Source organism: Helianthus annuus, chromosome 12 (assembly GCF_002127325.2).
Source record: "Helianthus annuus cultivar XRQ/B chromosome 12, HanXRQr2.0-SUNRISE, whole genome shotgun sequence".
In the NCBI taxonomy this organism is placed as follows: Eukaryota; Viridiplantae; Streptophyta; class Magnoliopsida; order Asterales; family Asteraceae; genus Helianthus; species Helianthus annuus.
In genome coordinates, this window is record NC_035444.2 from 6,563,841 (window position 1) to 6,578,610 (window position 14,770).

At 38.2% G+C, this 14,770-nt stretch overlaps 2 protein-coding genes across 3 annotated transcripts; one reads left to right on the forward strand and one right to left on the reverse strand.

Moving 5' to 3' along the window:
• Nucleotides 1-4,938: 4,938 nt before the first annotated feature.
• On the forward strand, nucleotides 4,939-9,211 carry LOC110893927 (protein NLP6). 2 transcript variants are annotated; one of them, XM_022141081.2, is made up of 5 exons: nucleotides 4,939-5,077; nucleotides 7,049-7,253; nucleotides 7,333-7,823; nucleotides 7,888-7,935; nucleotides 8,051-9,211. In XM_022141081.2, exons 2-5 carry the CDS (start codon nucleotides 7,169-7,171, stop codon nucleotides 9,044-9,046), a joined length of 1,620 nt encoding a protein of 539 aa, XP_021996773.1. In that variant the 5' UTR covers nucleotides 4,939-5,077; nucleotides 7,049-7,168; the 3' UTR covers nucleotides 9,047-9,211. The 2 variants fall into 2 exon arrangements, with proteins under 2 accessions (XP_021996773.1, XP_021996775.1); XM_022141083.2 differs by having other exon boundaries at nucleotides 4,944-5,056.
• A 3,030-nt stretch (nucleotides 9,212-12,241) lies between these two features.
• On the reverse strand, nucleotides 12,242-14,393 carry LOC110893928 (protein NLP7). Its single transcript, XM_022141084.1, has 4 exons — nucleotides 14,260-14,393; nucleotides 13,695-14,182; nucleotides 13,549-13,599; nucleotides 12,242-13,455 (listed from the first exon to the last, which is right to left on the reverse strand). Exons 1-4 carry the CDS (start codon nucleotides 14,342-14,344, stop codon nucleotides 12,469-12,471), a joined length of 1,611 nt encoding a protein of 536 aa, XP_021996776.1. The 5' UTR covers nucleotides 14,345-14,393; the 3' UTR covers nucleotides 12,242-12,468.
• Between the last annotated feature and the right edge of the window lie 377 nt (nucleotides 14,394-14,770).

The window sequence follows — 14,770 nt, forward strand, 5'->3', positions numbered from 1 at the left end:
TCTGATTTTTATAGCGAGTGCTGGTACCATCGCGATGCAAACTGATATTTACTAAATCCCTACCACGCAGTGTGAGAGAATCCGAAAAAAAAGCTTAACAAATACAAAATAAAAATGGGTAGTGGGTCGAAGCAGGATGAAACGGGAATCAAACCCGGGACGTCGAGGCGTTTCTAAAGACCACTTTCTCGATTTTGTCATGATAGCGTTGGCCCAACCAGGTTCTTCGGAGGGGCGAGTGCTGGTACCGTCGCGATGCAAACATATATATACCAAATTCCTGCCACGTAACGCGAGAAAATCCGCAAAAAAAGCTTAACAAATACAAGACAAAAATGGGTAGTGGGTCGAAGCAAGGTGAAACGAGAATAAAAGATACCTAATTAAAATTAGATTACATTAAAAACAACTTAATTAAAATAAAATGTGCGCGATTAAAATAAAAAATAAACTACATCATTATGATAGTTATCCCATTGGTCATGGTATCTCATAATTCACCATGCTGAGATGTGAGCAAAATTGCGGCTCGCGTAGCAGCGTTGGTACTCGTGATGGGTCGCCTCAATCGCTTCATCCTTCGTTAGCCCATCCCCGTCGTTCATCGGCTCGTTGAAGGCTATGTCAAATCTTCTAGACATTGTTTGGATATCCCTAAACTTTGAATGAATATTATAAACCTTGCGGTGGGTTTCACCCACATGTTGACGGAATTGTGCAAAAACTGTGTTCCAAAACGACAATGATGCTTCAAGTCGTACTTGCTTAGCGACAACCACCCAATTCGTAGCTAAAACAATCTCCTCTTCTTCGGTCCAACGTCTTGTCATTTGAAAACTTAAAAAAAAATTGGAAGGAGAGATTAAAAAAATAGTGAGTTGTGTGAAACATTTGCAGTAAGTTTTGATAATAAATAATGTGTGTGTATATATATAAGATTTTTATCTAATAATTTGCATTTTTAATGAAAAAATGAATAATATAATTTTTTTTGGTATCGGTATGATTGCCGCCCCGTATTTTATTACAAACCAACCGAACAACATCAATATTGGTATTACAAGTAGTTAAATTGTTTTTTCGTCCATATAAAATGCGTAGTCTGTATGACTATATCCTTTTGAAGCCTTTATTTTGTAAAGTTTTTTTTTTATTTCTATAGGAAGTACTGGTACCGTCACGATGTAAACCGACATTTATCAAATTTCTGTCACGTAGTGAGGGTGAATCCAGAAAAAGCTTAAGAAAAGGAGTTGGGTGAAAGCAGAAGCCCACTTTCTCGATTTTGTCGTGTTGGCCCAATTAGGGTTTACCCGTGAACGCAAATTCGAAGATGGTTGGAGACGCTGCGATGAGAGATCCGTCGAGAAGTTATTCTGGTAGACAGACTTTTTGGACCGATACTTACCAAATTCGAAGATGGTTCGAAGATGCAAACCGATACTTACCAAATTCATGCCACGTAGTGTGAGAGAATCCAGAAAAAAGCTTAACAAATACAAAATAAAGATGGGTAGTGGGTCGAAGCAGGGTGAAACGGGAATCAAACCCGGGACGTCGAGGCGTTTCTAAAGACCACTTTCTCGATTTTGTCATGATAGCATTGGCCCAACCAGGTTCTTCGGAGCGGGCGAGTGCTGGTACCGTCGCGATGCAAACATATATATACCAAATTCCTGCCACGTAGTGCGAGAAAATCCGCAAAGAAAAGCTTAACAAATACAAGATAAAAATGGGTAGTGGGTCGAAGCAGGGTGAAACGGGATTAAAAGATACCTAATTAAAATTATATTACATTAAAAACAACTTAATTGTATACTAATAATAAAAGAAGTGAATGAATAGTAATACTAATAATAAAAGAAGTGAATGAATAGTAACTTCCATTTTTAAGGTTTTTATATATGTGTTAGTGGTTTTTTATATGTGGTATGTGGTTCTTTAATATATCTTATGTAACTTGTACTTGTTTTTGATCGATATAATTCACGTGTCAGTATCTTTTGATCATATCAAGATTTTTTTTCTCTATGGGTTGCTGTAACGAGTGTAGGTGGCGTAACAAAATAAACCGATACCGATCAAATTTCCGCCGTGTTGGTATATTTTTGGTCACATCATGAGTTTTTTCTCTATTGGTTGTTATAACAAGTGTCAGTACCGTAGTTAAACAAGATTTTTTCCATCCACCGCGCAACGCGCGGATTTTCTTAACACTAGTTAAAATAAAATATGCACGACTAAAATAAAAAATAAACTACTTCATTATGGTATCTCACAATTCACCATGCTGAGATGTGAGCAAAACTGCGGGTCGCGTAGCAGCGTTTGTTAAAAAGATGAATATGGTGAAAGGATCATAGCATTAGTGTAAAGACCGACACTTGTTATAATCCGAATTATTTTACTCAAGTTTGTTATGAACTAAGCGTGACACATTAGGTAAATTCAATATTGTCTATTTGTTGATATGAGACATACCATTGCATAAGCGGTGTTCGACCGCAAAAATATCAACTTGTTTCGTTGCAATGTTTGTGGATGGTTGGAGACCACAAAGTTTCAGTTAAAACAATTTACAATGGAAATGCTCTCACTGGCGCATTCAAGAATTTTTTGTACCGGGTTTCTTTTGGTAGATTTTCACTAATTCTTATCATTTTTTTAAATCATATAAAATTTCCACTATTTTTTTTTTCATTTTTTCCCAAACCGAGAGGGTTCCCCAAAACCCCCAAAACACTCCTGGATCTGGCACTAAATGCTCTCTCTCAAAAGTTTTCACTCACGTAATAAAAAACAAATTTATAATTTTTTATAGGTAAATCGGATAACATTTGTTGGTATGAGCTCGGATGGACCGTTTGAAAAAGAAAATATTACCTGATTAAATCAAGTAATATTAGGCCCATTAAGAAAATATTAGGCCCTCATTCATTTTATTACCTTTACTTTTTAAAATGTCTAACTTCTATTTCGTTTATGTTTTTTTTGTTACATGTAACACTTTAAAGTTGGGCTTGATACATTTAGGCATGGGCTTAATGGGTTTGGACAACACTGATGGGGTTGAAGACTGGATATATCACTGATGACCTTCTCAATAACACACATATTTTCAGATCGTACACACATATTCCAGTTCGTTCTACTCTCTCTCTCTCTCTTAGGGTTTCTATTTCATATCAACTCTAACCTAGTTTAGCGGCGGTCATCGTCGTGCTTCATAAATGGACATACCAAACGCCCCCATTAAGAAAATATTAGGCCCGCTTTCACTTTTATTACCTTTACTTTTTATAATGTCTAACTTGTATTTCGTTTATGTTTTTTTTTTTTGTTACATGTAACACTTTAAAGTTGGGCTTGATACATTTAGGCATGGGCTTAATGGGTTTGGACAACACTGATGGGCTTGAAGACTGGATATATCACTGATGACCTTCTCAATAACACACATATTTTCAGATCGTACACACATATTCCAGTTCGTTCTACTCTCTCTCTCTCTCTCTCTCTTAGGGTTTCTATTTCATATCAACTCTAACCTAGTTTAGCGGCGGTCATCGTCGTGCTTCATAAATGGACATACCAAACGCCCCCATTAAGAAAATATTAGGCCCGCTTTCACTTTTATTACCTTTACTTTTTATAATGTCTAACTTGTATTTCGTTTATGTTTTTTTTTTTGTTACATGTAACACTTTAAAGTTGGGCTTGATACATTTAGGCATGGGCTTAATGGGTTTGGACAACACTGATGGGGTTGAAGACTGGATATATCACTGTTGACCTTCTCAATAACACACATATTTCCAGATCGTACACACATATTCTAGTTCGTTCTACTCTCTCTCTCTCTCTTAGGGTTTCTATTTCATATCAACTCTAACCTAGTTTAGCAGCGATCATCGTCGTGCTTCACAAATGGACATACCAAACGCCTCATTAAGAAAATATTAGGCCCTCTTTCACTTTTATTACCTTTACTTTTTATAATGTCTAACTTGTATTTGGTTTATGTTTTTTTTTTTGTTACATGTAACACTTTAAAGTTGGGCTTGATACATTTAGGCATGGGCTTAATGGTTTGGACAACATTGATGGGCTTGAAGACTGGATATATCACTGATGACCTTCTCAATAACACACATATTTCCAAGTCGTACACATATATTCCAGTTCGTTCTACTCTCTCTCTCTCTCTCTCTCTCTCTCTTAGGGTTTCTATTTCATATCAACTCTAACCTAGTTTAGCGGCGATCATCGTCGTGCTTCACAAATGGACATTCCAAACGCCCCTATTAAGAAAATATTAGGCCCTCTTTCACTTTTATTACCTTTACTTTTTATAATGTGTAACTTGTATTTCGTTTATGTCACTGGGAATTTTCTTTTATTGAGAGTATACATAGATAGATAAGAATTTATAGAATGATGAAAGTTTACTTATCAATCGGTTAAAGTCCCAAACTTCGGTATCTATTATAAAAGAGTAAATTGCCATTTTGGTCCCTGTGGTTTGGTCACTTTTGCCACTTTAGTCCAAAACTCAAACTTTTTGCATCTGGGTCCCTGTGGTTTCAGTTTTATTGCCATTTTGGTCCAAAAATGAAATCAGGTCATATTTGTCTTATAAAATCCTGCTATTTTGTCATTTTCCGCAGGGGCAAAAAAATCATTTCCTTTTTATAAATAAATATCATATTTTATAAGACAAATATGACCTGATTTGCCCCTGAGGAAAATGACAAAATTGCAGGATTTTATAAGACAAATATGATCTGATTTCATTTTTGGACCAAAATGGCAATAAAACTGAAACCACAGGGACCCAGATGCAAAAAGTTTGAGTTTTAGACTAAAGTGGCAAAAGTGACAAAACCACAGGGACCAAAATGGCAGTTTACTCATTATAAAAATAAGGATTTTTAGAATGAAAGTTTACTTTTTTTTTTTTTTTAAGAGGGTATGATGTGAAAACTAGAAACTTAAACAGGCATTGAACTCCTTTGATAGACAATCGATTTGAAGCCCTAATTCTCTCAACTAAAGGGTAATTTCTTCCAAATTTGGGGTAATTTTTTCTGCTGCTAATTCTTTTTCCCTCTTCTGAGTTTTTAAATTTGTTGATCTCTGTTTCCGTTATGATCATCCCTTATTCACACCGTTTCTTTGAGTTTTTCTTAATTGTATCAATCGAGTTTCTTCACTTGAATTCAGTCGGTTACCATGAGTTTGAAAACCCAAAAACGAATTTCTATAAATTTTAGTTTGAAATATAAGGATTAGGATCAAATACAAAGGTACTTAAAATAAAAAGTGTAAATAAACCCACTAGGGGTGGGGTTTACGTTTTTGGTTGGTGGTGAGGTGGGGGTGGGTGTTTAGGTTTTCACTTTGGGGGTTGGGTGTGTGGTGGGGGGGGAGGGTTAAGGCGATTTTGAGCTGTTTTAAACTTGTTTTTTTGGCTAGTTTAGACTGGGTCTGGGCTTGTTTGGACTGTTTTTATTTGTTGGTTGCCCTTTTTTATTCAGTGCACCTTGCTGCACTCAAGACTGATTTGTTGTGCCTTGCGTTTCCTGGGCGCCTAGGCACGCACCTTTGGCGTCTTTTAACTGCATAGGTTTTTGTAGCTAAGTAGGAAGTGGGAAATTTTATGTTCTGTTGTATATTTGTGTCTTTTTGGTACAAAAAGATAGAAAATAGTAGCTACTGTAAAATGAAATTTTAATGCATTCTTTTATCTGAATTTAGCCAACCAAACATCGGTTTTGGAAGTGATATCTAAATCCTGTACATATACCAAACAATACCAAGTAATCATACCCATAGTGATTCCTACTGTAAACAAAGCAAGCTAGGTGACACAAAACTTTAGGAAATGAATATTTTAGACCAAGAACGCAGCAAGAAAAGTAAATGAAGTATTACCGTTAGTGCAAAAAGTGAATGACTTTTAAGACACTAACATATGCTTTTGCTGGAGTGGAGTTCTGCAGTGTATAGTTCCTTAACTCTTCTCCCTTGTGAGTCATAAAAGTAGAACGGTTAAAACCCAATATCTTTATTTATCAAAAAACTTATAATATATATCTTCTCAGTAGTCAGCTCAGTTGCATCATATTAACCAACTGGGTGACCCGCATTTTGGATTCTCAGTCAATATGGCAAAATTTTCGGTTGTTAGGATTGTTTGTTTAGCAGTCGCAATTCAGTTTTATATGATCACCTGTTGCTAAACTTATGTAAAGCATGAGGAAATCTGAGATCTAGGTGTGAGGTATATGCTAGCGTGTTGATGGATTATTGTCATTTTGATTCTCCATATGTTAGCTTTTTAGGTTTTAGGATATTTTTTATAAGCTTATTGATGTGTATCACATTCCATGATGTTTATGGACAGAAAAAATGGGTGTGCGAGCCAGAATTTGGCCCACTTGAATGACTTACAGGACAAGTCAGTTATACACATTGGCACAATCGAGACTCTAAAACTCAATCTATAAATAACATACTTAAAACTTATGTTTGATTGAAGATGAAGTAAATATGTCCGATTGAAGTAAATTCTGGCTATTAGTAGTTCATATGTGATGTTGCTATAAAATGGTGATGATTATACGGTCCTTCCGCTTTTGACAGCTGGTGTTCAATGGTTCATACAAATACAATCACACAACTTAAATTTGAATGTGGGTCCAAACTGTGTAATGCTAATAGTCACATAGGAAGACTGACAAAGTGATTACGTAGTATGAACTTCTACTAACTGCAATTTTTTGAAACTTGTTTCCTTTTTCATATTAAAAGGTGGCTAATAACCAAGATTATTTGATTGAAGTCATATTTGGGATCATTTGGTTCCTTATTTGAAACTGAGAGAATTGGGTGACTGTTATCCTTGTCTTCATGTTAGCGGTTCATAAAAAACGTACCTTTTTTTAACATTGGCCTAAAATACACAGTAACGTGAATTCATTGGCAGTGAGTAATTTTTTAAGCTATAGCTATATTTTCTTTGAAGCAATCATATCTAAATTTTCAGATAACATCACCCAAACCCACTTTCTCGATTTTGTCGTGTCGGCCCAATCAGGGGGTCATCGTCGGAGCAAGGGCGAACTCAAAATTGACATTGGGGTTTACTGTGAACGCAAATTCGAAGATGGTTGGAGACGCTGCGATGAGAGATCCGTCGAGAAGTTATTATGGTAGACAGACTTTTTGGATCCGGGAACTTAAAACTTCCGGTATTGTACTTTGTGTATTGATTAAATCTAATCTAATAATGTGTATTATTATGATAATTCAATTCTAAGAATTGAACAGATGAGATTCGGGAGGTTAACTTGAAGATATATTCTGCGTTTGAGGGTCTAAAGTCGTTTCCTTTCAAGAGGACATTTTTTCAGTTTTGGCGACCGCTGGATGACGGAGGAGGAGGAAGGCTGGTACTTGAAGCTAACCGTAACCCTTATGCTGTTTCGCCTTATAATCGCCGTCTACAGGATAAATATAGGGTTTCTTCTGCCAAGTATCTATTTAGTATTGATGAAAGAAATAACAACCCTGCTTGGATCATAAGCGGTGGTCCAGTCGTCACTGCATTCCTGAACCGTTTTCCAGAGGTGGTTCTGGACATGAGGGATCATCAGGGGTCTCCGTTGGCTGTTTGCGGTTTGGAATGTGATCTAAAGTGTTGTGTCATGCTACCTGTTTTTCATTCTGCTTCTTCTGAATGTGTCGGTGTTGTTGAGTGCTCTACGAAACATCCCGCCCTTCTTCTTCCAATATTTATCGAGTTGAAACGTGAACTAGAGGTATCTATGTATGTCTTCATAAATATATCTTCATGAAACAATTAACTTGTTTGTTTGTTTGTAGAGAGTGAGTCTGAGCATCTATCATGTACAAGGGAGTTGGCCATACAAGGTAAATAAACCTAAACGAATCGAATGTATGTATGTATGTATGTATGTATGTATGTATGTATGTTTCTGAATGGTCTGTTTGTCTAAATACTTTGTCTTTTTTATTTAAATAACAGACTATATCCGGCGATATGGAAGTCGCCAAACTCGAAATTGAAAAAGCATTAGAGATTGTTTGTGAATCACATGGCTTGACTCTTGGTCAAGTTTGGATCCCTTATGAACCCAACACTTGTCAGAAGTTTCTAGTGAAACTTAGCGGGTATTCTGTTTATTTTGACGACGATCCTCTGTCTTCCATTAAAGACTTTTATGATAAGTTTGATGTGATTTCTTTGAATACGGGTGCGGGGCTCGCTTGGAAGACACTTCAAACTCATCAACCTCACCTGTGCAGAAACATATATAAGCTGAGTGATAATAAGGGGGTATTGGCGTTACTCTCGGCCAATGCCAAATCCAAATGTGCTTCTTTCGTGATATGCTTGAGGAGCGCTCACACAAGAGAACTTGACTACTCGTTTGAGTTCTTTTGGCCTTGCACTCGTAACCATATGCTTCTGTTGGAGACTCTGTTATTGACTCTTAGGAACTACTTGCCAAGTTTCAAGTTTGCGTCTGGTGAACAACTTGGTGATGAATTATTTGTGGTAGATGTTGAGAATTCTTCTTTAAGCACACCGATCAAGATTCTCCCAGGAAACAAATTATCAGAAGCACCTAAGGCACTAAATGAAACAAGGGCATCAGTGGGTTTCAAGAGAACGGGTCCAAGTAACCTGAATCCCTTGACCAGCGTCAACAATCCGGAAGGTACTGATGATGACGATGACGATGACGAAGACAATGATCTAGCTATATTAGCATCTTACAGAAACGAATCCTTGTTATTCTACCTCCCAAGCTCATCCACATTCGAAAATGTTATGGAGAAACTTAACAAGGAGTTTGAGTTGGATCCAGCTCGGAGCTACAAGGTCCAGTACGAAGTTTCTCCGGGCCTATGGTTTGGTCTGACATGCTTAGAGAGTTGCCAGAGAATGGGGCTCATTAAACTCCGTGTGTTGCCTACCGTTAGAGAGGTAGGCTGGCGGTGGATAACCAATACTTGATCGATCTCATTGCGTAGGAAGGTAAGGTAAAACTTAAAATTCTCTGTATTTGATATATATATATGTTTTTGATATGATGTACGTATGCTTTGATGATGGCACAAGGTATTGACTTTTCTTAGAGGCTAATTAAATTACACAAATTAATGTTAAAAATTTAAGACAGGACCGTATCCGAAAAATGTTAATTTTTTTTTTTTGCCCTGGGCGAGATAAAAAAATGGGCCCAACCCGCCAATTACCATATAAAAAAACTAATAATTCCTTAGAGGCTAATTAAATTACACAAACAAATAAATGTCGAAATCTAGCCGCATTTTCCGGTCTAAAGACCCGCCCCTTGCCCTGTGCTTAATCCACAGGAACGTATCCTCCTTGATGTGCTCCACACTATCTTGTTACCTAACACCATACGACCATTAAATTCTTTCTCGTTTCTGGTCAGATTTTATGGTACACAAGCATCAAAACGAACAAAGACAACTAGTATGGGTAACTACACCACAAGTGCTTCTGACGCACAAAATACTTATTTCAATGTCAACGGCGAAATCCCTCTTAATGGTGATGTTGAATTGCTAACCCGTCTAATGGGTAGGAACAAGGCTAAGGAGAATACGAAAGAGAAGGCTAAGGCAGAACCATCTAATGAGAAAAACAAAATCGAGCTTATTGAGGAGTTAACCAAGTCATTAAAGCTTAAATAAAAAAACGTATACAACTTTCGAAACTCAAATGAACACTTGTCTTGAACTAAAAGAAAAGAAATTACTCTTTATCTACACAAGCGATATAGATCCCGTCACACGAGCTGAGCATGAAGAAAAGTGTGCTATATTGTTGTTTTTTTGCAATTTATATATTATTATGTAATATGTAATGTTTCTTGTGTCTTTTCAATTTTTAATATTGTTGATGCAACAAATAATAGACCAAGGATAGTAGCTGGGTTAGTTAGGCAAAAGAGTAGAAGGGTTTTGTTTTGCCTAACGCAGGTAGTGGGGTCCCCCCACGTTTGCAAGACGTGGAGAGAGGTTCACTAGTTTGATTTTGTTGTTTGCTCGGGATCCTCCACTGAAATGTGTTCAGTCTCGGATGTGGGAGCCATAAGAATGTGTGTGTTAAATGTGATGGAGAGTAAGTTGTATAGAACAAGTACTCAAGAACAATGACCAGTGATTCGTCTGGAATCAGAGCTGATCCAGAATGTCCTGGGCACTAAATGAAGTGTCACATTTATAGGGAAAGTCATCGCTCAAAGAGGAAGCTGTTGACTAGTGAACATGCTTGCAGTGGGGGACTTACCCTTTCGGGGGTTAAAGCCTTTTGACCCGCGGATAAAAGACTGTATTCTGTGGACCTGTGTTACTTTTGCGGCTGAGAGAGTTGGTGAAGCAATCAGAGATGTGACCATTTACTGTTTACGTGTTGCTTTATCTTGGGTCCCGGATTTTCAACCTTTGAACCTTTTAACCTTTTGAGCATTCATGTATTTAAGTCACTTTATTTGGTCTTGAGCTACCCCGTCTAGTGTTTTGTTTTCCTTCACTTCCCAATGTATCTGATTCACTCACAGATCACAATTAAGGGATGTTAAGTTTTTTTTAATTTTTTTCTTCACAACGTATCCTTCAAAATTAAGTGATGTTTTGTTTTTTAGTTTTGAAATTCCAGTATTTAAAAATCCATTTACTTATCTTATTTACGTACTAATTATAAAAAAAATTATTTAGGTCTCCTTCACAATTAATTTTTTAATAATGAGAAAATAGACTAAATGTATAAATTAGTATTTACAAAAATAAATGTAACAAGGTCGTGATGATATGGATATGAAAGTATTGGTAAACATGTTTATGAAATTGGAAAGAAAATGAATGTTTTTAGGTCATGGGGTATGGGGTATGGGGTATGGGGCTTGGGTTGGGGAGTGGGTTGGGTAAAACGCTCAAGCCACCACTCCGGGTGGGCTTGGGTTGGAGCATGGCTTTCAAGCCGGGCGTGGGGCGGTATGGCCATGCTAGGTGGCTGCCTCCCATTCGCTCACCCGCCACGTCATAGCGGGGTTTCAAATTTTGAATTTAAAGTTCAAACGGTTGGGGGAAAAGCAAACCGCCACCCGGTCACCCAACAACCCCTATATATTGTAACCCCCAACCCACTAGTCCCCCCATCCCATGAACCCAACCCCACCGGCTACCCACCACTGGTCCCCCCATCCCACGAACCCAACCCCACCGGCTAACCCGCTATGGCATCCTGGACCCATGAAGAAGAAATGGCTCTCGTGACTAGCGTCGTTGACGCTATGAAGGGACGGCCACCAGGCCAAACAAAATATTGGGTGGAAGCATTCGCAGCCTACCGACATAACGTCGGTAATGACCGCCACAACCTCAACGCGTGCCAACACAAATGGCGCGAGCTACGGCCCAAGCTCGAGCGTTTCAAAGCTTACTACGAAGCCGTTCCGAGCGGCGAGTTGAGCCACGAGGACCGGGTGGCGGTGGCGAATATAGAGTTTCGAGGCAAGGAGCGAAAGGCGTTCGACAAAATCGACCTTTTTGAAATTTATTTAACGCTCTAGGTTTGTTATTTTGTAATTTTTAGGATTATGTAATGCCCCAACCCAAGCTCCACCATACCCCACGGTCAACAAATGCCCCAACCCAAACTCCACCATACCCCACGGTCAACAAATGCCCCAACCCAAACTCCACCATACCCCACGGTCTTATGCATGTGTAGAAATAGCTTCTTACACTGGTGATAGTCTAAGAGTAACTGGATTAACATCTTGGACATGCTTAGAAATTGATTTGCCAATTATAATGGTATTTGTATTGATAGATTAGGTTAACAAGTCCATATTATTTTGGTTAATAGGCATGAGCCTTTTTTGTTTTTGGTTTAAAGAATTTTGGTTATCTTCGATACTGGACCGAGAACCGACCTGAACCCAAAAAGGCATAAAAGCCAGAACCGAAGACCTACTTGAATGCATATTAACGGTTTCGGTTTAGGTTAATTCTTGCTCCAGTTCTCCGGTCATTTCGGGTCAACCCGAATTCTGCACACCCCTATTGTGAATACAATCGTATTACCCTTTGTCGACTTTGAAATGATATCCCGTTTGATACGCTAGTGTTACAAGTATGTGGCTGAAGTTATGATCAGTCTTTTGAAACGTAAAAATCAAAATGATTTATCAAAAACTGTCTATTTAAAATCCAAACCTAATGACTTACACAAGGCACAAGCAGTGAGTGAGTGAGCTTGTTTTGAGAGTAACATGAAGAATCTAGCTTGCGATTTTGTCAATTCATGTTTTCTAGTTGTAATGATGTGAGAAGTGGTTTACCAAAAACTCAACTAACCCCTTTATAGTTTATATGGCTCAAAATAAAACAAGAAACTAAGTATTAGTCATCCGCTGCCAGCACAAGTAACTTAACATGATCAATGTTCTTTGATGTCCGATATGATGAGACGCAACTCTTTAAGCATGTGCCATCTGTTAGACTATACCATTCTCCGGGAAGAACTTGGTACTTGATCTTGTAGGTCCCAGCTGGATTCAACTCAAACTCCTGCTTAATTTTCTCCATAAAATTGTCATATGTGGATGAGCTTGGGAGGAAGAGTAACCTGTAGTCAACTTTATAAACTGCAAATATGATTAGATCATCATCCTCACCTTCTGAATTGATGATGTTGGTCAACTCACTTTGGCCCTCAAGGGACTCTCTCTTCATAACTACTGATGCCCTTGTTCTCTTCCTACCCGCTGCTGATGATTTGTTTCGTGGGAAGATCTTGAGAGGTGTGCTCGCACTTCCTGAAGAAGAAGAATTGTCAACATCTACAACAAGTAATTCATCACCAAGTCGTGCCCCAGAAGCATACTTGAAACTTGGCAAATGCTCCCTTAGCGTCAATAACAGAGCCTCCATCAAGGCCAAGTGGTCAAGAGTTTGGGGCCAAAAGAACTCAAACACGTAGTTAACTTCTCCTGTGAGAGAGCTCGTCAAGCATATCACAAAAGAAGCACACTTGAAATTGGCAGAGAGTACCGCCAACACCCCCCTATTATCACTCAACTTGTGAATGTTTCTGCACAGGTGTGGTTGACGAGTTGCAAGTGTCCTCCCAACAAGCCCCTCCCCCATTTTCAAAGGAAGGCAATGAAAGCCATGAAAAAAAAGCTCAATAGACGACAGATGAACGCCGGCTGGATTAACAACGCAATAACCTGGTAATTTGCCCAGTAACATTCGGCTCATCTGGCAACGCCGACTCTCATAAGGCATCCAAACTTGACCTAGCGTTATGGCATGTGATTGTACAACCACTTGTAATGCCTTCCTAATTTCAGTAGTGGCAAGTGTTAGATCACCGACGCTTAAAGCCTGTGCTTGGAGAAAATAAAGTATTTAGACAATAATATATCATACTACTTGCTGCTATGTTAATTCAATAAGAAACATTTTATTTATAAATACTTTGTATGGACGCACAAATCGCCATGGGGGACAGATACACAAGCCCACTTCCTGCAGCAGGCAAATATAAAAAAACCTTTGAATCAATAACTAACTAACTTGTAATTTGTAATGATATCTTACTAGCATATGATGAACGATACCACCTTTAGTTGACGTTTTAAATCATTGAATATTACAATAAGATCAGCCGGAATTCTCATAGATACTTCAACCACGCCAACACACCCAGCTTCAGAAAACACAGGAATCATCATGAAACAAGTCAATTCACATTCCAAAGCAAGATCTACGAGTGGAGTTCCGCGGTGAAGGCCAAGATCCAGAACCACCTCTGGAAACAGGTTGAGATATGCAGTAGCCGGGGGAGCACCGCTGATGATCATATCAGGGTGGTCTACTTGAAGCCCATCATTATTATTAAGAATAATAGCATAGTAATACCTCACACAAAGTGACCTGTATTTGCGGAGACGATAGTTAACAGGAGAGAGGGCAAAAGGGTTACCAAAACATGAAAGGACTCTCACACCGGCAATGATTTCCAACGGTTCCCAAAACTGAATGATTATCCTCTTTAAGGGAAACGATTTTACATTACGAAACGCAGACAGGATCTTCTCCTTAACCGCATCTGTTCAATTCATTCGAATCGTTCGTTATATATCGATGATACAAATAACAATTAAACAGCCAGCAATAGACACTGACCGCAAGGTTTATGTCCACGGGGCCAAAACGCCTTTCTATCAGGAACAATTTTGGGCCAGGCATTCGTAACATCGTCGTCCCCCATCTCAGCAAAACCCTAACGTCAGTTCGTATCTTCCTTTGATGAATGCTGCTGGATATATTCATGAGTATCTATCTTTACGACTTTAAAGAGTAAATTGCCATTTTAGTCCCTGAGTTTTTCTTCAAATTTTTATTTTAGTTCAAATAGTTTTTTTTCTCTTACTTTTCCTTTTTCTTGGCATTTGATCACATTATCTAATTTAGTCTAAAAACCAGGTTATACTCAGGGGTATTTTTGGTATTAAATTATTATGAGGTTTATAAATTATGTTGTAAACTACCCCTGGTTATCACTACACAACAATTATGCCAAAAATCTTATAATAAGATTTTTAGACTAAGTTAGGCAAATGTGATCAAAATGACAAGAAAATGGAAAAGTCAGGGACCTAGAGGAGAAAAAAAACTATTTGGACTAAAATGGCAA